The sequence below is a fragment of the Salarias fasciatus genome, chromosome 6 (assembly GCF_902148845.1).
Source record: "Salarias fasciatus chromosome 6, fSalaFa1.1, whole genome shotgun sequence".
In the NCBI taxonomy this organism is placed as follows: domain Eukaryota; kingdom Metazoa; phylum Chordata; class Actinopteri; order Blenniiformes; family Blenniidae; genus Salarias; species Salarias fasciatus.
Window position 1 is genome coordinate 36782061 of NC_043750.1, and position 25072 is coordinate 36807132.

Below are 25072 nucleotides of genomic sequence, written 5' to 3' on the forward strand. Positions count from 1 at the left end.
TTTTTTACAATTGCCTGTGAAAACAAGACTGAAAGAGATTGTGTATTTCAGTTAATGACATTATTTTCAAAGAGATTAATCACTGCATATGGTCTGTTGTAGAAACAAATAAATTATTTAAAGACGTTAAACTGCCCTGAGATGTGATTTTGCTCGTGTAACCAGCTGCGGGTGTTTTATGGGTTTGCAGATAATGTCGGAGTCGGGTCAGCCTGGCACTCGCAGGATCTATTAACTGCCTCTAACACAATCAACCAGCGAGGATACGGCCACGTGAAACGTGCCGCCTTATCTTCGGCTCGGCCAGAAACAAACGAGCTGTTGCCAGCCAACTGCAAACAGAGTGGAGCCTGTTTCCAGACAACAAACCCACCCCCACAGGCCAGATATCACATTTTGTACCGTTTCCTTTACTCAGCCTTTAATGAACTAAACACACGGTGGAAACATGCTCTTGTTTGATAGTGCCCATCGAGAGGGGTGGTGTGATTAAAACGTATTAACAGGATTACCAGGCAGCTGCCATATGGTTCACTGAAATCAGGATGGCACAGGTATTAATGCTGCTTATGGATCAACTTTACAGAATCTAATCAACACTTAATCGTGATGTTGGAGGCTTTAGTTCAGTAAACTCTCCTTACTGAACCCCAAACACACAAGATGGATGTTGATCTGCTTTAGAAACACACATCTCTGACTTTTTGAGGTACTGAAATGTGCAGGTTTCTTGCAGATGTGCACTTTAAGTCCCTCCACACACACTGATGAGAATATGAAGTAATAAAGAATTTTTTGTGATTTTAGGAGTTTGAATGTGTCCCACCTGTAATACCTCCAAACAAACGTCTGACTTTTTGGGACATTAAATTCTACAAGTTTCTGGCAGATGTGCACTTCAGGCTCCCCCACACATTGATTAAAAATATGAACTCTTAATTGCAAGGGTTTTTGAGTATAATTACAGGATTTTGGAGGCGTCCCCCCAGATATCCTCATGTAAACATTAAATTAATGCTGAGTTGCTTTGGAAACACCTCTTTGATTTAATGACACAGAAATGCAATTTTTCTGCATATGTGCACTCCAAGTCCCTCCGCACGCATTGATGAGAGTATGAAGTATTTAGGGAGATTGTATTTTGGGTCTGATTGCATGAGGTTGGAGTAAACCCTCCTCTAAACACACACCTCTAACTTTAGGACACAGAAATATGCAGGTTTCTTGCAGATGTGCACTTCAGATTCCCCCCACACATTGTTGAGAATACAAAGTGTTTCAGGAGAGTGTTTTTGGGGTGTGGGTGCATTAGTTTGTTAGTGTCCCCCCTGTAAACCCTCCTTTAAACACACCTCCCTCCTCCTCCTCCTCCTCCTCCTGCAGACCTCCTCCTTAAGGCCACTTCGCCAGATGGTGCAGTCTTTCTTTTGTTTACCCACCTAACCTTAGCTACGCGGCTATGGAGAGAGCATCACCGCTGGACTCATTCAAGTAAGTCTTCATTAAAATGGTTCAAACGTGTTTTTTAAAAACATGTAGGGAAATAAAAAAACAGCTCCCACCTCAGATTTAACTACTTTTTTACAACTCAGATCTCCTCCAGCCAGCTGTTGTCTCATACGTGCAGAGCGCAGCTTGATAACACACATCCGTTCACTCCGCTTCAAATAAAACGCATTTATCGTTAAAAGTGAACTTTTATTGGTTTGTGGTTTAACTATTTTCTGTATTTATTTCGGATTTCTCAATCAAACTTTGGCTAATTTGTCCGGATAACTGTTCACGGTCTGATTGACAGCCGGGAGCGCCAATGACAGGAGCGTAAGAGTCTGTGTACAGCGCCGTTGCCATGGTTACGCGCCGACATTCCACAGATCTGGAAGCGGAGGGGGCGGGACTAGGGTTTAAGCACGGGTGGATGCACTTCTGAGGGACAAGTAACGGCAAGAGAAAAAAAAAACACCTTTTTAAAGTTAACTTAAGTGAACTGACAAGAAAACACGCATGTTTCCCTGTGAAAGTAACAAAGTGTGTTTTTCCCCCTCTGTCCTGACACCGCTGTCCGAGAGGGGCTAACGCTGCTAGCATGGCTCAGCTAACTCAACTACCGAGTCAGCTAAAGTGAAAAAGTCGCAGAGAGCTCTTTAATTTCTTGCATGAAAATCAAAGATAATGCGGCGCAAGAGGTCAGACATGAGTAGAAAGCTGGTCCTCTGGCGGGTGAAGTAGGCAGGACTTGTTCACCTGTCAGATCTGCCCTGCAGCTACCTGCTCAGGTGTGTCACCATTAACCTCCTCCCCTCAACACAACAACAAAGGTTCCGAACCTTATTCTTGAAGGGCCCAAATTTTTGAAATACAATACGGGTTGTTTGGTCGACTGATGCTGCTTCGGCTTGCACAGTTTCAATGTTTCATCAGCCAGTTTTTCACATCAAATCATGAATTCAGCCCCAATTTTATGTAGTTTATGTGATGAAAAATGTCTTTAGTTTTGCAGAACCAAATAATTCTACCGTAAATTACTGCAATCATGTCATATTGCCAATTTTTAGATCTTCTGGTGCAAAATACAGTAAAAGGTTGGGCCAGTCTGTTTGGGGATTACTGGTATAGACTACAACACTGCATCATCCTCACCTTTAATCTATGAGCAAGAAATGTGATAGGAACTGAAGTCAAACAGGGTGAACTGAGGAAAACTCTCCTGATTTGCTCGCTTTCTGTGCTTCAGGTGACCTGCCCGGAGGTGAGGGTCACACCAGGATGGGATGGCTCGCGAGGCCGTGCCAAAACTGAGGCCAGCTTCTCATCCCTCCGCTGCATTTGGAGCCGATGCTCATTTTTCCATTGCGGCGTGACAGCGGGGCTCCTGGAGGAAGACAGACCCTGGACGTGGTGTGTTTTCATGCCTGAGGATTTATGATGACTGCAAAGTGAAATATAAATCAGCTTTTGTTCATGTGGCCATCTGAAGCAGATAAACACTTACACGGCATTTACTTTTAACTGAAAGAAAACGACAAAAGACGCCTGTCTGGGAGGTCGACGGACGTCTGTTTCAACCTGTTCAACAGCATAGATGCCAGTCAGTGAACAGCAGAGATCATGGGCCTGCGGCTCAGGAGACAGAGATACCTGCAGGAAGGTAGAGAGAGAGACAGAGGTCAGAGAGGGAAAGCACAGACTACAGGAGAGAGAAGACGCAACGTTCATGACATGCAGAAGTGTCACATGAATGCAGTTGGAGCAGAGGAGAGGTGCTCAGAGCTTTAAGGCAGATCCCACAACATTAAGCTATGGCACAGATTCATCTGCAGCAGCCTCGGCTAGAATTAAACCTGATTTGAAAGGAAGTTTGAGGAGAGAAGGTGTCCAACGCTTTGAAGCTGGGGGTTGCTTCAAGCTGATATCTGAAAGCTCTGCCTCCTGCAAATACAAGTGACTGAGTCAATGGACCAGAGAAAGTTTCCTGGAGCGATGTCCAGGCAGATGGATGCATCATCTAAAAGGCGCTCCGGTGGTGGTGGAGGTGGGATGAACTTCCCTCCTCCGCCGCCTCCCTCCTCTTTCAGCCAGCAGGGCCGGATTCGGGCGGTGGAGGTGGCCAGAGGGCGGACGGGCTACGGCTTCACGCTGTCGGGCCAGAGCCCCTGTGTCCTGAGCTGCATCCTGAAGGGGAGTCCGGCGGACTACGTGGGGCTGCGCTCCGGGGACTACATCCTCTCCGTCAACGACATTAACGTCTCCAAGGCGTCGCACGAGGACGTGGTCAAGCTGATCGGACGCTGCTCCGGCGTCTTGAAGCTCGTCATCGCCGAGGGGGAGCGGCACAGGCGGCACCACCACCACCACCAGCGGGCGGCGGGCGGCCGCCACCACAGCAGCAGCGCCGCGGCGGCGTCTTACCTGGACTCCTGCTCCAGTGACGACGAGCTGGACGGTTTCTATGACAACAGCGTCAACAACAACAACAACAGCCGGTCGGCCTGCGGAGGCCGCGCAGGCTGGTACAAACCCAAGCTGGACTCCAAGCAGCTGGGCATCAACCGGGCGGAGAAGGTGGTGGCAGAGCTGCAGTCTGGAGGGATCTTCAACATGATCTTTGAGAACTCCAGCCACTCCTCCAGCAGCTCGGACAAGGACAGACCCGGGGCCAGCTCCTCCTCCAAGCCCCGCCCGCTCTCCGACCCCGAGTTCCCTCCGTACCGCTCCTCCTCGCGGTCCCAGAGCAACCCCAACCTGCTGTCCGAAGAGGAGATGGCTCAAGTTCTCAACGACGACTCGGTCTTCCTGGAGCCCGACTTCCGGCATCTCCACCTGCACCATCACGAGGAGCAGGATGTGGACGTAGGGGACGGGGGCGACCTGGGTCTGGAGCCCGCCGAAGGGATCCTCAACGTGGGAATGATCGTCGGGTACCTGGGGTCCATCGAACTGGCCTCCACAGGGACGAACCTGGAGAGCGACAGTATCCAAGCCATCCGAGGGAGCATGAGGCGCCTCCGGGCCGAGCAGAAGATTCATTCACTGGTCCTCATGAAGGTGGGACTCACTTTGGTACTTCTCTCACCTGTGGGCAGTTTCTTTCATTCTTTTTGTAGTTTTTGCTTGAATCTTAATTTCAGCTACCGCTAAGTTCCTAAACATCTAAGATTTGATCATTCAGGAAATTCACTCAAGAAGTTTTAATATGATCAATTTAACACTGTATTTCACATCTTATAATTAAAAAAAAGAAAGATTTGATATTGATCATTAGATGCTGTAGCCTCTAAATCTTGTGTCGTGCAAGAACTGTTTCCATCAGAATGGGGATGTATTCTGCACTGTTATTAACTTATAGCAGTTCATTTTAAAGGCAAAAAAGCTTTAAATGACTTCATACACTTGCCTTCCTCAGGTCATGCACGACAGCGTGCGGCTGTGCAGTGACAGAGGTCAGATCCTCGCCACCTACCCCGCAGAGAAGCTGGCTTTCAGTGCGTGTTGCCCCGACGACCGGCGCTTCTTCGGCCTGGTCACCATGCAGGCCACCGACGACCACGACCACTTCTTCAACGGACGGGACGACGAGGCCGGCTTGAGGACTTCCTGCCACGTCTTCATCGTGGACCCGGAGCTTTGTCTCCATCAGGTAACAACACAGAAAAGAGTGAAGTGCGATTGGCTCAAGATGTAATTGGACTGTTTGTGGATGTTTTCTACCAGAAAAGTAAGTTGATAAAAGATGAACTGACGGAGACTGCTCTTCGCTCAGGTCCACCTCGGAGTGGCCATGAGGTTTGGCTTCGAATGCACTCCTGATCCGGACACCGGGGGCTGCCTGGAGTTCCCCCCCAGCTCTCAGCCTCTGCTCCAGTTCGTCTCCGTCCTCTACCGGGACATGGGGGACAACATCGAGGGCGTCCGGGCCCGGGCCTTCCACGACCCGGACAACGACGCCCAGCAGAACCACAGCACCAGCAGCAACAGCGACAGCGGCATCGGGAACTTCCTCCCGGAGGAGAAGAGCAACAGGGTGCTTCTGGTCGACCTCGGGGGGCCGCCCAATCACAACCACAGCTCCGGGCCGCGCCTGTGGGACAGCCCCCCTCCGTCTCAGCAGGCCTGGAGCCCCACCCTGGGAGCAGCGGCAGCCGCCGCTCTCCCGCCTCCGCCCCCTCCCCCTCCCATGCTGAGAAACGGCCACTACCGCCACGACCCGCACCTGGCGGACCTCCCCCACCCCCTCCCCCTGGCTCACCCCGACGTCCCCGGCAGGCACTCCCGAGGCGTCCACCCACACCACTACTCCCCGGGCAAGCTGGGAGGAGCCGCGGGGGGAGGAGACAGGAGGGTGGGCGGGGGAGGCGCGGGGGCGGAGCCGCAGCGCTGGCTGCCAGTCCATGTGCTGCGAGACTGGCGGCAGCAGCACCACCACAGCCACCTGCAGGGCCTGAGCAGCGACCAGGAGTCCTACGCCGAGTCCACCGACGGCTGGTCGTCCGCCAACTGCAGCACCCTGCCGCCACCCATGAGCAAGATCCCGGCCGACCGCTACAGGGCTCCGCTGGCCCCCGGGGACCACCTGCCTCCGCCCGGAGGGAGCCAGCCGCCCCCTCCCTCGCACCCTCACACCCACCGGCTGGCCGTCCACAAGGATGAGTGGGCCAAGAAGCTGTTCGGCTCCGGAGAACGGGAGCGCGGCGGAGCGGAGAAGAAGCGAGGAGGCAACGCCAAGGACGCCGAGAAAAAGGTACGACTTTGAATCAAGTTAGTAAAGTCGAGTTCTTCCATCTGGAGCTGGTAATTCCAACAGTAGAGCATTCACTGACGTGCCGTGCCAGCGTGTGTTTTGTGGGAGAGCCGTGTTAAAAGTGACCGGGAGATGAGAAGCCCTGCAGTCTGCAGCATCCCCCATCACACATCCCTGCTGTGGAAATTTACCCCGAGCCCAGTGTGTCCAAGTCCAGTTTATTGAGGCCATAAATCCATCGGCGCTCATCCCTGCGCTCTCGTTTGCACTCTCGCCCTCTCTTTCCCGAGGCCTCGCCGGCGTGGAGCGTGAACTTTTTCACTCTGCACATAAAACCTTCCTCACTCGGTGAGAATGAGCGTAAGCCACGCGCGGCCCACCCGACACCCTCGTAGCGCGGTGAATTAATGTCAGCGTGCCAGTTGGCTCCCTGCGCCCGGCCAGTGCAAGTGGATTGATAAGTTATTTATCCTCACGACTCCAGTATCAGATCATGTATTATGCATGGAGGCAGATATCTGCCTTCATCTGAAAACCACCTGTTTCCCTTAAAGGGAACAGCACCGTGGTTCAGGAGCCTTTCAGAAGTAGAAATGAAGTATATTCTAGTTTTGCCTTACATAATTTAAACACTTCTGTTTATTTTTTAGGTCATTTTGTCCCAATTTGTAAAGATAATCTGTCTTAACTTTGGCTTTCTTTGATGTAATGGCCTAAAAATGACATGGATGGTTTTATTTTGTGCCACTACTGTAAGTTTTATTGAAATGTGTGGGATCTGTTGTCGATTTCACCATTTAAAACACCAGATGAGAGTATTTATCTTTAAAAAGTGCTGTCAGCACTACAACTTGAGCTATTTCAGTCTGATCATCCATCATAACCCAGAGTAAAAACTAAATAATCTCAGCTTTTTTTCAGTAAAATCAGGCCTTTTTGTATTAATAAATGTGAAACCAGTGACGGAAGAAAAGGTTAAACAAATCAGAGATTTTTTGTTTTTTCTCCTGGCAGCTTTTAGAGAACAGAAAGTAGGAGATGCAGACAAAGACAGACAGATAAATCCAGCCGGGCTGGATTCCTTCTGCTGTAGCCCGTGGACGGTGTGAGTGTAGGAAGCAGGAGCAGCATCAGTCTGTGTGCCGGAGGCTCCGCGGGGTCGACGGCTCGGGGACGCTCGGCTCGGGGACAATGGCAGGAAGTGTTTCCAGGGCCGGCGGCAGGAAGCTGGACGCTGCTCCCCTCAACATTTTGTGGGACTGGAGACTCGCGGTGAGCCGTTTGCGTTCTTTCAGGCTTTCAGAATAATAACTTGTTGAAGATCCGGAGGCGTCCTCCTCTCTCCCCTCTCGCCGGCTGACACACGGTGGCACTGTTTCACCACCTAAACCTCCCTCCGCTCCCTCCGCTCCCACACGCTGGCTGTCCGTGGGAGGTAATTTCAGCTTTTCAGGTTCTTAAAAAAAAAAAGCCCGATGTCAGCTGTGACAGATGTTTTGACGGGCAAAAGTTGAAGCCTCCTCGAGACGGGGAGAAAATCTGAGAGAAAAAAGTGTGAAAATGTGGCGAACGTGCAGAAATGAGCGATTGCACGCTGATGGAAGTGGCACCGGCATCATCGTGATGCTGCGGCTCTGACTGGAGATGGAGCGCTGATTGCTCGCTGGGTGACAGTTTCTCGTCACGATGTCCAAGTGTCAGAAGCCTCTGCTTCTGTGTGTGTGTGTGTGTGTGTGTGTGGGTGTGTGTGTGAGAGTGAATAAAAGACTTACTGTTCAAACACTTGGAGCAATAAGTTAAAAATAGTTGAGTAACCTCTCTCAGTGCATTCAGTTTGTTTATTACTGCAAAACAATCAAAGTTTCAAAGTGCACATTATACTAGTTATTATATGTTATTATTGTTATTTTACAGTCTCATATTGTGTGTATGTGTTTGATGTATGGTTTTACGTTGTGTGTGTGAGAGAGAGAGACGGCGAGACGAGATCAGCTGCACAGATAAGAGTTTTCCTCTGAAATTTCACATTTTTCTCAGAAAAAACTAAAAAAAAAAAACTGAAAAAGAAGCGGCCCTCGTCCAGCCACACCCAGAACAACCGCAGCACCGCTGAGGAACGTCGACTCTTTATCGTTTCCTCCGCAACTCAAACCTCGGCCTTTCTTCAAAAAAATTAAAAAAAAAAAACCCTCATGTTTTGTTCAGGCTTCATTTGCATTCGTTTAAAAGCGACTGATGAGAGCGCCTGTGTGCACACATGTAATCAAGTCCTCAGATCTGCATTATCTGACACACACACACACACACACACACACACACACACACACACACACACACACACACACACACACACATCCACACACACACACACACACACACAGATGCTGGCTTGACTCAGTATCCAGGCAACACCAGTGGTCATGGCCTGATGAAATGCGGAGACGATCAGCCTTTACCAGCCGCTCACATCCAACTGGTGTGAAACCTGCCAGCGCTGATTAATTGCTCATTAGCCGAGCGGGGCTGGTGTGTGTTTGCTTTCCCCTACAGTAGCAGAAGATTAGCCCGGTGCCATCTGCGAGAGGGGCAGAAAGGAGACATTTCGGTTGTTCTGTGACGATGAAAAGACAACAGGGGCTAATTGTGAACACATCAAAGCGGCTCTGGTCCCGTCCGGCTCTGGGTTTACTCTGGTTACCTCATCTGTTAATGACCGCGGACCATAAAGTTAAATGACCCCCGTCTTCATTTTCTCCTGTTCAGGCAGCGATTTATGGCTTCGTGTAAAAGTTACATAGTTGAAAGGATAGATTTCCGCTTCAGTAGATCTTCACTGGTCAGAAACAGTCTTAAACTCTTATCGGACAAGCGACTGTAAACGGTAACATGTCTACAGAAAGATCCAGGTTTTTATTTATCAAACTAAGAAGATAGACGGCACTGATCATGATGAACCCTTTTGACACCACATTTGATGATATGGAATAAAATTAATTCACTGCATCCAAGAAATCATATTTATTGATCAAATGATACATTATAATAAAGAACAATGTGATGTATATTGATCAGACAATAGTACGTTGGTAAGCAAACATGTTTAGTAGAGGAAAAAGCTGCACTCGTACTGGTCTTTCCTCAGTTTACACTACTGTAGAATAACCTTAGTTGTTAACTGATTGAAAAAAAAAAATCTGTGTTTTTATTGGTTTGACCAAAATATACTTTTATATATTATCAGTTGAAAAAAGAGAGAACTGGAAGTGAGGAGGATCTCACTTCTATGTGTTAAAAGTGAACATGATCCCAATTTAACTGGGAATTTCTCATTGGGGCAGTGGGAAGGAAGAGTGCAACTGAAAGTAGTTCTATTCTATTCTATTCTATTTTTATATTCAATATATGCCTTCTCAAAATAAATTGAAACAACATGTATATACAATTAGTGGCACAAATGGTGAAGAGTGCTTTATTAATGCTTTATTATACTTAAAATAATCTCTTAATTAATAAGTGATAGAGAGATGCCCTGAAAACCTGTAACGGTGCCATATTTTCCAATGGGATAATGTGATCAGTAAATCCTCATGAGGATGCTAGTTTAATAAATGAAGTGAGAAATTCACCTTCGATTGATTGATGAGTAATTTTAACTTAATTCATGAGTATTTGAATATTTTCTTTGATTTAGAGGCATTTTCAAGATATGCCAAGTGAGGGTTTTTTAAATGGAATTAATTTTTTATATATTTATTTTTATTTTTATCATGATTTTAAATGGACTCTTCCATTAAATCTTTCAATTTTCACGCTGAATTGGTTTAGTTTTTGCTTGAGCTTTGAGTCCGTCCAGACTCCCATCGTGGGTGGAATGGCCCAGCGAGCTGCGGCGGCTCTGCAGCGTCCCTCCGCTCGTCTGCTCTGTCGTCACTGCGGGCTCGACTGAAGCACGATGTGGCGCTTCGGGCTAAATCACAGGACCGCACATGCTTGCGTCTGACATGCGGAATTTAACGTTTAGGTGAAAAAGGGGGAAAGCCGTCTTCGGCAGACAGAAGAAACAGCTGCACACGCACGGCGCCTTCTCTCCGTTTGCACTGTTTTCACAGTCTCATTAGGTCTTCAGCTTCGGTTTATATAAATAAATGTCATATTAGTAATCTAATTATTAATAACGGATGAACCTGAGACCCTGACAAGCAGCTGGTACACTAACAGCTGAGTCAACAATAGACGTGCAATAAAATAATACATCCAATCCTCCCAGATAACAAGATTGGCTTTTATTAAATTATGATAAATGTGGCTGTCCCTGAACTTTTGATGAAATAACAGCAGCTGCATCGTGGAGACTGAATGCAAACGATTTCATTACATTTTTGACAATCATTCAGATTACTTACAGAGCATTCATCAAATTATTAGAAAATACAAGGTTTCTACACTGATTTAAAGACTAAACTCTTCATGAATACACATATTTTCACTTTTAGGGTTCTAAAAAATATTGAAACTAATTTAAGTCGGGTACGTTTACGTGAGGCTGCCGTGGCGACGGGTTGAAGATGAGGAGAAGTTAACGGAGTTTGTAAAAACATGCAAGTTTTTAGGACGTTTCACTGTATTTTGCAGCTGAATTTTCCATTAAAATTGCTTTATGTTGAGATTGTTGTAATTTTCTGCAGTAATTGTTTGAATTTACAGAATATTTTCATCTCATGTGCTCTGCTCTAAAGCAAAGTAAAGCCTCTCAGTGTGTCTGTGGCCTCTGAACCGTTGAACTCCCCTGATCAAACCCTTTCCTCTTTTCTTCATATCCGCTCTCTTTTTACTTCCCGTCTCTCTTTTGAAGCATTTTTCCAAACTTTTACCATTTTATCAGTGTGTTTGAGAAACACACCTCATTCATTACTCTGATTCTGATTTACGTTTTTCCTGTGAACTTCAGCGTATTTTCCCACGCCTCAGTGCAGTAATTTAATTACTTTCAGTTTCAAACAGCATACCGAACGTTTACAATGGAGGTTATGAGCTTGGGGTGATTTACAGCCAGTTTTTTAAAGACGCCATTGTCTAAAAGCGAGTCTCTTTGACTGTGTGTGTGGGACGTCAGGAAGCTTCATGTCTGATGATCTGAGGCGGTGTGTCGGCTTATAGTGGGTCAGCGTCTCCTTTTATTGTTGCGTTCATTCACTTTGCTGTGTTTTTTGTGATTTGGGGATGGAGTGGACATTGATTTATTGTTTTTTCCACTGCGACTAATAATACAGCTAATACAGTATAAGAAATCAAAATACAGCAACACAATGACAGCTCTTTTTTCAAGATGTGTTGCAAGATGTGAAGAATAAAGCCTGATGAAGATATTAGGTTGATAGATGAAGGTAGAGCTGCCCTCCGGTCGACGCTCTGCCGTCTGTGGACTGAAGCCTCTGGGGGATTTCATCTAAACAAAGAACTTCCATCAGTCAGTTTAAACACACGCTTGACTGAGAAACAGTAAAAAAAAATGGACATTTTCTCTTCCAGAACATAAAAAGTTGAATTCACGATACATCTGGTTGATATGGCTATCAGTCATTGGTTCTTGTTACCTAGTTACAGTTATGTGTGTTTTGGTTTTTTTGTTAATCAATACAGTGAAGTGACTTGACTGTTTGGTGTATAAATGAAGCTGAAGGTCCTCTTGTGGACTGATCATGTTCTCTCCTCCGGCCTCAGGGTGGACGCTTCCGCGGTCTGACCATGGGATTCCCCCCTCTGGGCCAGCGCTCTGCGGCCCGCCGCTCCTTCGGACGCTCCAAACGCCTGAGCCTGGCGCGCTCCCTGGACGACCTGGAGGTAAGGGCCATGCGCGTCCTCGCGCCGGCGCTCCGGCTCAGCCCTGACCGCTGCGCCGCTGTCACATTGGAGCCACACGTGCAGCAACCATCTCTAATAATAGCAGCTCACGCTCACCATACATCCTCACATGACGCTTCAGACCCTCCGCTCTCATCACCGTGGCAACATACAGACAGATCCGTCTTATAGAAGGCAACAAATTGCATTCCTCCTCCTTGTGGACAAGGATCAAGACGACTGCACACTTCGGAGAATTAGAAAACTACTTCTTAACTGCGTCCTGCTCGCTGCGTGCTGGGTGGCTACAGCGCTGCAGGAATTCCGCTTTTGTTCCTGCTTTAGCTGCGAGAAATGACCCAGTCTGCAGTCATTTGAGAAACATGAGTTTTGTTGAACAGTATGCCTATTTAGTCCCGGTTTCAGCTCTAAATAAAGTCTGAGGTGACGGCAGCTGCTCCTCTTCATTTGTATTCATTATTTAATATACAGCATTGCATTTGCAGTAACAGTTACATAATTGTTGATAATCAAGTAGATTTGGTGGAGACGTGGCGTGCAGGAGAACCAGTAGATCCAGTAATCTTCATGTGTTTTGCGCCGCTGGATGTGTCTCGTGTGTAAATACGGCAGGACTGTAGTAACGTCCAGCCGTCTCCAGCACAATTCATAACCATAGCCGGGATTTGACAGATAAAGATCAGAGGAAAGCTAAATGGTTTCCGCCGTTTAGTGATGTCTAGGGCAGCCCGGGAGGAGATAAGCAAATAACTGCTGCTTCTGTAGTGATCTTGTTTTCTCATATACATTTTTGGCATTTTTTTTTCCCTCGTTGGTTGGCACGGAGGAGAGCAACAGGAAGCTCGGGGAAGGAGGAGCCTGCAGGAAAAGTTGAACCCCAAACTGTGAGGGAAACCTTTAATGAATCCCGTCCCTCAGAATCAGCTTTTGTGTTTGTGCGTCCTGTTTTTTTTTTTTTTTTGTTTTGTGATTTGGCTCAAACGCCGCCTTAACGTCCGCGGCCGCTCTCCTCCCGTCACGTTCATATTCTGGTGAGCGCCGTGGAATCTCTGCTCACTTCAGCCGCCCGGCATTGTGCTGCCTTCACAGGGGTGGATGTGGCCTTGCCAGAGCGTCCCATGGCAGCGCTCCGCTCTTCTTTTGCTCTTCTCCACCCCTCCCTCCGCTTCCATTCTACCTTTTTCTTCCGGTCGTTAGGCCTTTTTCCTCTCACTGCACATGCAGTAATGTCCACAAACAGAGAGGGCTTTGTGTCGGTGGAGGGAAGAAGAGGCGCTCGAGATGTGTGCGTGTGCGTGTGCGTGTGTGTGTGTGTGTGTGTGTGTGTGTGTGTGTGTGTGTGTGTGTGTGTGTGTGGTAATGGGGTTCTAAGTGTTAGTCTGCACTTCTAATGAGCTCTGATGAGCAACAAGCTGACATTCGCCTCGTTAGTGAAGCTGCTCCACAAAGACAGCCACAGTATGTAGACATGTATTCTCACACACGCACACACAGCCGTATATGCACACACACACACACACACACATACCTGGAACATCATGCATGCTGACAGACAAACAAGTTACTACCCCAAGACACACACACACACACGCATGCACACACCGAGAGCCATATGTGCAGATGCAAACGCATAAAACATCGTGCAAGCTGACAGAAATTACAACCTGCACACACACACGCGCGCGCACACACACACACACACACACACACATACAGCTTTCAGCCATCTTGTTAGTTGTGCTATTTAAGCTCCTGCTGCAGTTTTTTCACATCACGCTGCGCTTGGTGTGTGTGTGTGTGTGTTTTATATGTATTTGTTTGATAAACCTTGACGCCTGCTACTTACCTTGTTATTGTTCAGTAGAGGAGCTTAAAGCGCACAGCTCTGATGCCAGCAGGCGGCCGTGAGCGGGGATGAAGTCCCTCTTACACATCTGCTCCCTGATCCTGGATTCCCGCTTTTCTGCATTGATGAATTTACTTTTCCACCTCAGTGAACACACGTGTATAATGACGATCGTTGTTGGATAATTGCAGCAGAACTCCGTTGTTGATGTTCAAAACCACAGGCTGCTGTTTTAGAAACTATAAATAAAAACACTCCATTAAAATTAAAAGACACTGATGCGCATGCAGCCATTCACAAGTTGTCGTACCAGGTCGGGGTCTGAATCGCTCCCGCGTGCGCGCTGTTTACCCAAGTAGAAAATGACAGCAGTCACAAATAATCATGGAGTTGTCAAATGCACAAATATAGCCACCAAACACTTCAGCACAATGGGCTGATTGCAAGCCTGATTGCTGCTGTTTCCCCGCCGTCAGCGATGGGCGGGAGGAGACCAAATTTCTCCCCTTTGGAGCTCAAGTGTTTGTCTTGGAGACAAATCCAGCAGCAGAAATATATTTATTTATTTGCCCGTACAGTGTAACACTGTGTTCCTGCACGCAGCAGATGCAGTGGAAATGATGCCCTCATTGCTGCACAGGACACAATGTGCGGCACATCTTGTTTAAAAAAAAAAAAAGAGAGAGAGAAAAGAAAAATCCATCCTTTCAGCTTCTGATGCCTTTACTGGCGCCGTAGCTCGCCGAGCCGACCACGAAGATGTTATTGGTGTGCGCAGAATAAGTTCGATCCACGGTGAGCATAACAGGGTGATGCTCCTCTTTATTGGCGAAATGCATCAAATCAGGGTTGGAGATTGTCAGCTGGAGTCTTCTTTTCACCTTTACTTTGCGACATGTGCAGATGTGAAAGAAGGAATTAAAGAGTTCAATCAGGTGAAGTAGTGAGCTCAGAGAATTTGGAGAAATCCAGGAGTGTTAATCTGATTTGCGCTAATTGGACGTCTACTGTTATCTGATGAAGCACAAAACATTCTGCTGCTTTCAGGAACACTTGAAAAATCCTCCATAAATCAGATTTTCACTGTGCAGATAAACAGACTCAGTGTTTTACAACTCTGAGTCAGCACCGATCATGAACCATCCGACTGAAGAATCAGTCGGATCAGAGACGCTGCTGTGGTCCGGGATTCGATCCAGTCCATGGAAGAAGTCACATCTGGTTATTTCCTCCAGTCAGAGCTTTGTGCGTCGGTCTGACGTCCGTTCACACGGCAAAAAATGTCCCTTCTCGCCTTTTCCTGATCAGACTTTCAAAAAGAGAAGATTTATTTGATGTTTCAGTTTAAAAACTCATGAAAAAAGAAGGACCACAAGCGTGATAACTCTGGTTCGTTCCATTTTTGACCTTATGAGATTCTGTACACGTCACAAACTGAAAATGTCTCAGTGCAAAGCATTATGGGATTGATCCACTGAAATTAAAGGGGCCACATCTTGATACATATAAACTTTTACTTTATTCAGTGTTCACGTTAACGGAACAGTCTGATCGTCTGATGGGAAAGAATTCAGTTGTTTTCAAAAAGTTGTGCTTTCAGTGACTCCGAGTAACGTTGTCGTGTAAACGGCGCCTCAAAACACAACGAAAGTTTTCTGTTTTCATTGGGAACGTCGTCGTGTAAACGGAGCCTGAAGTGGACCAACAGGGCGGTCATTAAACAGGTAAGATCAAGCACTCTGACAAGACTTTCTTTATTAGTCTGGAAAGTAAAAAAAAACTTCCTGATTAGAAAAAAATTTAATTCTATTAAAGGTTCAGCTGTGTTGAAAATATTAAATAAATCTTGATTAAACTCAGGCTGTGACTGTTCAAGTCCTGTTCAGAGCTTTTCTCTGATTTCGAGGCTTTAACCCTTCATGAATCCTCTGTTAGGGTCAGGATGTCTGTCTGTGTGGGCGGGTGAAGCCAGGTGGTTTTGGGGTAGAAAGGTTAGACCGTGGTTACGGTTTGGTTAAATGAACAATTAGAGTTTGAGTTCAGAGTCACTCTGCAGGAAGTAGAAGCATTTTAACAAGGTCAGTCAGTTCTGTAGGACTCCTTGTTTTCACTCTTCCAAAAGCAAACCGAAGCCGGCCTCTCACAGACAAACGAAGTCTGTTTATTTGTGTTTTTTTCTCTCTTTGGAGCTTTAAGCTGATCACCACCTCATATCATGACCTTGACCCTGAGGCATCCACCTGACGACTTCCTCGACACTAGAATTAGATCCGCACTCCGACACCGGAGCGGCGTCCTACAGATCCTGTGATTTTTCTGTTCTGGGAGACTTTATTTTTAAATCGGCTATTCTTGAGCATAATTTACTGAAACAGTCGTCTCTATATTGGGTTTAAACTTTGGGAAGAAGCCAGATTGGAGGAAGCAGGGTGAAATCGTCTTTGTCCTTCTTGCTTTCAGTTCATAAACAAGCAGTCTTTTGATTCACTTTCAGATCAGTTTATTGAACCTTCTGTCAGGCTCAGATCCTGAACTAAAACTGTTGTTTGCTGGTCAACAGACAGAAATAAACCTGTGTCATTTTGCCTCATGGCTTCCATTACACCGAAGGACCCTCGCGGATGAGACAGGAAACGTCTTCAAGCGAGTGAGTGCATTTGGCCCTGCTTTAACCCCTCTTCACCGGTCCTGCCCTCAGTGTTCGCTGAGCTCTTCAGGCGTCTCTGCAGCGCCTCGTCGTGAACTTCGCCCCCTTCCCTTTAACTCCACAGATCGGTCGCGCCAGTTCAGGATGCTCTCGTCTCGTCCTCGTCAAACTCCCTCAAATCCTTCCAGCGTTCGCGTTTGTGCTTATGAAATATTAACTGAGGACGAAATGTTCACGAGCCTCTCACTTTGAAGGAGATCTGTGTTATTCGCTTCGGAGCGGCGGTGGCATCAGGTTGCATCAGGAGGAGTATCCGTCATCGAGGCTGAGCCAAACTAAACACGCGGATCTCTGGAAACCTTCAGAGGCGACGTCTCGTTCACTCCACCTGCCACTGGTCACACGGGGAGGGACTCTTTTAGTCCATACTATCAACGCTAAAAGTCCTGAACGGGACAAAAGACACCAAAATCCTAAGTGTCTGAAAAAGTTGATATGTGGAAAAACATTGTTTTCCTGTTGGAGTGAGGTGGTTCTCCACTCGCTGTCCTCACCCCAGGGCCAAGTGGAGGACGGGTGTGTGTGTTAGGGTGAGTACTTTCGCTGTGTCAAGGCATGTTGAAGAATGCAGCGACTTCTTAACTCCTGCTGCTGGCAGCCTGATCGCTGCTGCAGATAGCGATCGCTGCTGTCGGCTGGATGACCTCCCCGTCTCCCTCTTCCAGGGGCGACCGTCATCTCCAAACACCCCGAGCATCCATTTCTCCCCGTTTCACGCATTTTACACCCCCCCTCCTCCTCCTCCTCCTCCTCCTCCTCCTCCTCCTCCTCCTCCTCCATCATGAATGTCAGTTTACTCTTCTTGCCGCAGACGTGCGTGGGGCATACTAAGCAGCTGACAGAGGAGCTCTGAGGGCAACACATTCAACTCCACGCCGATTTTATGTGTGGGTGTCTTCCTTAATGGCGAGGGGTCTCCCTCCGCAGCCGTGCCTACGCATTCCTGTTGCATGTGTGTGTGTGTGTGTGTGTGTGTGTGTGTGTGTGTGTGTGAGCCCACAGCAGTGTGGGTGGAATAGAAATTATTCGAGGGGTGGGTGCAAAAGCAAGAGCTGGAGGAGGGGGAGAGCTGAGAGGCAGGGCAAGGGAGACGATACCGAGGAGGAGGAGGAGGAGGAGGGGGATGACAGTGAGAGAGAGGGAGAGAGGGAAGGGGAGTCTGGCGACAGCGACATTCTGTAGCGGTTTGGACGTTCGAGAGCAATCAAGCCGTCACCCCTCGGTCTCCTTGGCGCGCGCAGACATTCAACAGCTGATGGCAGAGAGCGGCGAGGGGAGCTCTGTCTCGCGGCGCTGAGGATTTACTGCTCTCCTTCTTCATGGAGCAGCAAACTTTGAGCGTGGATTCTGAAACAGCCACGGATCCAGTGAGTACACCGGCAGCGTGGGCGTCTGTGTCAGACTTTGTGAGTGTGTGTGTGTTGTATGTGTGTGCCTGCGCGCGCGCGCGTGTGTGTGTGTGTGTGATGCAGCCTGCGCTTCAGCGCACCGGCTTCACACTGCGTTCCCAGTATTGACAGTTCTAGATCAGCGTTGCTGCTGCGGATTCTGTAATATCAGTTGAAAATACAATATATTGATTAAAAAAATGTCAGTCGCTGCTGATTGCGAGGCTTCACACACCTCCGGAACACCTTCACCTGTCGCATGCCACTTCTCCTCTCCTTCTCTTTTTTTAAATCGGCGATCACCTGCGATCCAGTTCATGCTGAAATAAATGAAATGCCATGAAACTTTGGTTATGCGGCCTATCTCAGGAATGACAGGTCATGTGACTTGCGAGGGCCAATCGGCCGGCTGGGTTTTGGCTCTGCGCTGTTAAAGGGAAACCTGTTGATCCTTTCTCTCTGTGCCTTCAATACCAACACGTCTTTTTGAATCTCCTCTGAAGTAATCTGGTATTAAAACAGAGCAACTGATCAGACAGTTAAATGTATAGAAGCAGGTGAATTTAGCAGTGTGTGCAGCTGGAATATGTCCTCCTAAATGATGTGTTTAAGTCGTGCAACAGGCCCGTAGTTGTATGTGTGTGTGTGTGTGTGTGTGTGTGTGTGAGTGTGTGTGTGTGTGTGTGTGTGAAGTTTTGAGTGAGGGAGTTTTGACACGGTGGTGGAAAGCAGCTCGGGACATTATTTCACTAAACACAGGAGTGAGAAAAGAGAAGGCTGCCAGCCCTCTGACCCGACACACACACACACACACACACACACACACAATCAGAAAGACTCATTCACATCCCAAAAAAGGACACAACCGGAGACTAGAAGCTACAAACACATTTCTTTCTGGATTGTGTGTATTCTGTGTGTGTGTGTGTATTCTGTGTATGTGTGTGTGTGTGTGTGCGCGCGCTGCTCCTCGTGACATCCCCTGGGAGCAGAAAGCAGAGTGTGCTCGGAAAAGAGAATCAGATGATGAGACCGGATCAACGCGGCTCCTGTGCACGAATCACCTCGGGAGGCGGCGAGTCGCATCAGACGCTGCTCCCGTTTCAAAGAATCACAAGTGCTTCTTGTGCCAAACGCTGCAGTTTCCTGCATCAGCAAAGTCAAACCGTGTCATGTGACCTCTCAGCTCTGGGATACGTTTTGGGCTTGTTTGACCGGACGCCGCTCCGCTCCGCCGCTGTTGGTGCTGTTTGGTGAAAATCCTCTTGTGTGTCCCTCTTTATTCCGCCGCTTTTCACTTTTTCGGCGTGATTCATCATGATGCTTAAGATTTCTGCTCCAGTTCTCTTCTTTTTTTTTTTTTTTTGTGAAGCTGTTACTCAACCGCCGGCCGTGGCCAATCGAAGTTCAAAAAGAGAAGCACATGAGCCCTTTTTAATTTCAATTTCAAAAGTAGTCAAATGGGCCATCTTCAAAGCAAGATGGGAACATTAGACCGCCTAATGGTGCATTTGCAAGAATTACCACACGGCTGAGCGCCGGGCTTTCTTCATTTTGACCAGGCTGGCGTTCACGAAGGTGATCGGGTTCCTCCTCCGTTTTCTGCCACTGATTAATCTCGTGTTGAGATTTAATCCAGCGTTTTGCGGAAGACCCAAGAGAAACTGAACAGATGAGATGTTTATGTGCTCGTCCTGTTTGGGTGTCTCACCGGGCTGGCGACAGCAGAGGGCACTGTTGAATTTTATTAAGTTCAAGAGAGAGATTGAGAAATAAAACCCTTCTCTGCTGGAAAATACGCTTCTGAAGGCACAATGAAACGAATTCCTTCACGTCGTTCATTTTCACCCCTCCTGTTTCTCACCTTGTGTCTCTTATCAGAGTCTTGTGTTCAGTCAGGATGGCTCCGGTGCCGCTTGTGGTTCACTGTGATTCATCAGGTGATGTTGCGCATTCATTCGGAGTGTGACGAGGTTTTCTAAGGCAAAAGGGAGCAAAGTTCAGAAGTTTAAGGCAGAAGTGTCAAGTTCAGTCGTACACAGTTCAATCACTCTACCCAAGCAGCACATGTTTCATGTGTCACATGAGTATTTTCTCAAGTTTGACTCATTACTGTTATTTTGGAAGAGTTTGGAAGTTAGAAAAGCCGTTAAGGTTTATCTCTAAAGAGCTGTTTAAAGATGCCAGGATATCTCAATAAACTGAAAAACCATTTTTGTAGTTAAAACTCTGATTGATTGATGTTCAGATACCGATCTGATCTTATCAGATTAGTATTAGCAGAATATTACAGCACATTATTTGACACAGGTTGATCAAAATCTTTATTCTTTTATCTAGTTAAGATCATTTCTTTCTGTGAATACCAGAAACAAAGCTGGTATGTGAAGAAATGTTTTATAAAGATGTGTAAAATAAGGACAAATATTGCCTTAATAACCCAATTTAACTGTAATTTAATCATGTATTGTTGGGGTGAAGGTAGGTTTATATTATAGATGTAAAATTGTGGTTTGATCGTGTGAATTACATGTTTACTCTTTAAACTTCCTAATATCTTCTGTCTGAATGCAGGCGAATAAAGTTTCTGTGTCCTTTTATGTTATCTGATATCTGCAGAAAATATTGAATTCCTGGTACAACAGAGCATGAATGAGGTCCAGCCAGAGAGCGGGTCTGCTGGGCTCGACCACAGGAATCAGGCTGAGGGGGGGGGGGGAGCAGAGTCCTGAGAACTTTTGTCTTTCCTCTCTTCTCTTCCTGGTGGTGTGATTTCAGTCAAGTCAAACTTCCTCTTATCCGTCTTTCAGGGATGTTCAGGGACGCTGCGCTGGAATACCGCCTCCCGGGTTTGAACGCTGTGGCTTCGTCGGCTTTTGTCTTGCATTTCACTTAATTAGCTGAACCAGGCAAACTTGAAATGTTTTTTTTTTTTTTTTTTTTTTTTTTAATCAGGCTTCCACTGGGCGGCCTCTTTAGCAGGAGAAGCTGTGGTAATTAGTGCTCTGGCAGCCTGGCTGTGTGTGCGATGGGAGCCGGTGCGCCGAGTGCCCGAGCCGGCCCTGATGTTGCTATGATACAGCGACCTGGAAGGTTAGCATTAACTTTAGGAACGATATGCAGCAGCAAGTCCAGCTTTCAGCCTCTGGAGCTTCTCAGTGTGTCGGGAGGAAAATCCCAAACACATCTTCTGCTCGGAATATTTACAGATTTCCTGATCTTTAAGAGAACTGCTTTGATGTTTGTGATTAGTCCTCATCAAACTGTGATCAGAGCCCAGCGGCAGGAGTACACCAAGAAAAGACACTGGGAGTGCCACTAATGTTGATTTTCTTTATTGATTTGCCGGCCAGGTTTTCTCCCAGTTAATAAATTAGCCGTTTGGTCTTGAACGAGGGTGGGCAATTAATTTTCCCGAGGGAGCCACATGAAACGCCGGGATTACCGAGGCATAAGTTCAAGTCGATTCTGATACACCTGAAAATGTCACTTAATAAAAAAGCAGCATGTTTCAAGACCTTCTGCAGGGATTCAAATGTGAAAAGTTCAAATAAACCTTTAAATATTTTCCAACACATCAAAGCTGGCGACTCCAGCGTGAACCCCGTCACCGTGGAAACGTGAAACATGAAAACGCAAAATTTTCGCTGAAACTTTTAGAGAAAGGCTCCCAAGGTGGAACAGTGTCAGTGTTCTTCTATTGTTAGTGTTTGTAGTGTATTGTCCTCTATTACAAAAACAAACAACAGCACCCACTAGTGGCCCAACATGAAAACGACAACACTTTCACCATTTCTGCCATTTTTATGGAAGCGAAAGTGATTTTCAAAACGTTTCCATGTAAACACCAAGCTTTTCTGAAAGGAAAATGTGAGGAAAACGATGCTTTACGTTGCCGTAATTCAACAGTTTCAGCTCTTATTTATCTGCAGCTTGAGGAATATTTACATTTCTCACAGCTTCAGCATCACACACACACACACACACACACACACACACACGTAAGTGCACCGTGCAGCCTGCAGGAGTCACATCAGGTAAAAACGCAGCCATTCATCACCGTGTGTGTTGTGGAACTGACACCCGGTCAGGACAGTGACTTCAGTCGGATGGAGGATGGAGCTTTAAGTGAAAGAAACACACTTTTCTTTTTTCTTTTGCCAAAACAGGAAATTAAGTGGAGCTGGGTGTAGACTCAAGGCCATGTGCACATTGCGGTCTTTGTTAATATGCGTGTGTGTGTGTGTGTGTGTGTGTGCGTGCTGAAGTGGGCTGCTCTGCCCTGTGAACTGCCTTTGTTTGCTTCAACTTGACCTTTTGAACAAACCTGCAGGATTTCCATTCATGGTCTACATCAACATGAAAGTCTCCGTCCTCTCCGCTTTCATCGCGTTTCAGAAATGAAACACTTTTTTTTTTTTTTTTTTCTTTTTCAACTCGATGAGGGAAGCGGAGACTCGTACAGGTCGGATTTGATTAATCCCAAACCTGGCGCAGAGGAAGAGGAGACGGGAGGAGAGGTGCGGGCCGTGCTGCAGCGTGATTGGCAGGCTGACCTTTGTTCCCTCCCCTTCGTGGTAACTGTTGCCTGATGGGGGCGTGTCACTATGGAAACTGAGCTGTGTGTGTGTGTGTGTGTGTGTGAGTGTGTGTCTGGGAGAGAATGGGACTCCCTCGTCAGTGTGTCAGCTCAGTGTGTGGAGTGTGTACAGTAACCGTGATTCAACAGGTTCTACTTTAGCAGAGAGTTGAAATAGACTCTGAGGCGTGTTTGTGTGTGTGTGTGTGTGTGTCTGTGTCTGTGTGTGTGTGTCTGTTTATGTGTGTGTGCAGACCAGCTGAGGCATGGCTCCATCCAAATCGGCTGTGTGCATGAATTTCCTGCTGTAGATAGCTCCTGAACACACTGGAGTCAGCGCGTGTGTGTGTGTGTGTGTGTGTGTGTATCTGTGTGTGAGCGAGTGTGTGGTCCAGATATGTAGAGCGAGCCGCTGTGGCGTTTCCTCCTCTGAGAGGAGAGCAGGATGAGCCTGAGGAAGAGGCTCTCCTTCAAGAGGGTCTGGAACTTCAACGCTGTGAGTACTTTAAGACTTCTTCATCCCAGACACTGGCGGTTTTACGGACAGGTTGATCTGTGTGGTGTCGCGTTGAGTCGCCCAAGTGGCACAAAAATCCATGAAGCAACTGTCTGTAGCTTCACCCTAACATTTCAGGAGGATGAAATTAAGACAAACGGATCTATGAGAGGAAGGACTGTTCAGTGCAGCGAAGTGCTGAGGAGTTCCAGACAGGAAGGAAAACAACATGATGAGTCGTGATGAATGAAGACAAAATACAGAAAGTGGAATTCTTGACCGAGGCTGAGGAAGAAGTGTGTGTAAAGGAGAAGTGTGTGTAAAGGTGAGGTGGCACAGGAGGAGAGAAGGGCTTAACAAGATTCCGCTCCGCTCCAGGCTGTTTGTCTTGCTCTGGGAGCCAGATGTAGCCGAGGCCGGGGACTCGGGGCTGATGCAGACGGACAGAGCGCTCCCCGCTACGCGCCCCTGCCACTCATATGGTTTATACATCTCTCCCCACTGGCCTCTCTGGGCTTTTAGACAGCAGTCGTAGGACAAAGAGGAGAGGAGGCCGGCGAGATCCTCTTAATCCAGCGTGTGGACGGGCAGCTGCGATACGGCGCGGGCATTAAGAGCACATTAATTTGTGTTTACGTCTTGTTCCCTCTCCTCTCGGTGTTTGAGGCGGCCGGCCAAGTCAAACAGACATTTATCAGCCGCTCAGCCTCTGAGTCACATCTCCTGTGTGGCTCTATTGTAGGGAAGCAAACATTATCTGCATTCCTTCCTTTCATTGGGAGTGGATATTGATTCCCAATGCCTCGCAGGGATTCGGGGTTTCATCCAGGAATTCCTCAAACGGCCACAGACGATTTCACTTTCGAGCACATTTTTGAAATGTTTGCTGAAATCAGAAGAGCAAAGGAGACTTTTGACACATTGATATAGTTTGCTTGTGTTTTATTGAGGTGAAAGTTTGTGCGTCCTCGCCCTGCTCACACCTGCGCTGACTTTTTTATTTTCCCCTTGTTTTCTGACTCGCTCCGAGTCGCCGGGATCGGATCGTCCTCCTCATCCTCTCCGCTCGGAGCCGGGCGGTTTTACGGCTGCCGATCCTGGCAGGACGACTCCGCTCTCCTCAATAGCCGCCACTATTCACCTCATATTCGAAAGTAAACACACCGGCAGGCACACACTGAGGCTGCTGGCACGACGGCTTCCTCTGCAGCTCCCAGTGTGTGTGTGTGTGTGTGCGTGTGAAAACTTCGTCACCTTTTAAGGACAGCATGTGTGTTTGTGTGTGTGTGTGTGTCATTTGTTCAGTTATAGGTGTGGCGTCCTCACGTAATGCCAGCGCTCACATGACCGAAATGCTGGCTGTTCCTCCGTGTTTCAGTTATCTTCCTCTTGTATACAAGTGAGAGCAGCGCCTCATTCCTTACCAAAGGTGGCAGTTAGGATCCAGGGATGCAGCCTGGACTTCCTCCCGGTGCTGCAAACACTGCTGGCTTTGTGTGTGTGTGTGGTGTGTGTGTGTGTGTGTGTTATCCCTCACGGTTTCTCCCACAGACGTTTTCGTCCTGGCTGCTCTGTGTCTCGTCCGGCACAACAGACCGTCTCGTACACAAACCTGACGTTGTTTAAGCAGACTTTCACGGCTCCTGAAGCATTAATATTGTTCTGGACGTGATAATGACCAGCTGTAAATCGCCGCCTGTGTTTAGAGGAACTGGGATCCTGGTGTCCAGGCTCCATAACAGATGATGTAAGCCTCCGAGTCCCCTCGAGTCGCAGCTCATAAACCACCTGGGACCTGTGAGCACAGTGACCGGGCACTCCCCACACATACACACACACACACACACACAAACAACAACATAAACAGGCCAGGCGTGTGGCTACAAGGTGGCTTTTAGCTTCAGGAAAGCAGGAGTATGTTGGAAAGCAAACAAGTTTTGACCTGCTGACAAAGAA

The 25072-nt window shown here is 47.5% G+C and overlaps 1 protein-coding gene across 3 annotated transcripts in view; it reads left to right on the forward strand.

Moving 5' to 3' along the window:
- The first annotated feature begins 1420 nt into the window (after window positions 1-1420).
- LOC115390942 (regulator of G-protein signaling 12-like) overlaps window positions 1421-25072 on the forward strand; it is a 43019-nt gene continuing 19367 nt past the window's right edge. For all 3 annotated transcript variants that reach the window (XM_030094997.1, XM_030094998.1, XM_030094999.1), the window contains exons 1-5: window positions 1421-1491; window positions 2735-4545; window positions 4904-5137; window positions 5261-6238; window positions 11960-12079. In XM_030094997.1, coding sequence (XP_029950857.1) covers window positions 3454-4545; window positions 4904-5137; window positions 5261-6238; window positions 11960-12079 — 2424 coding nt within the window. In that variant the 5' untranslated portion in view covers window positions 1421-1491; window positions 2735-3453. The remainder of the gene's footprint in view (window positions 1492-2734; window positions 4546-4903; window positions 5138-5260; window positions 6239-11959; window positions 12080-25072) is intronic.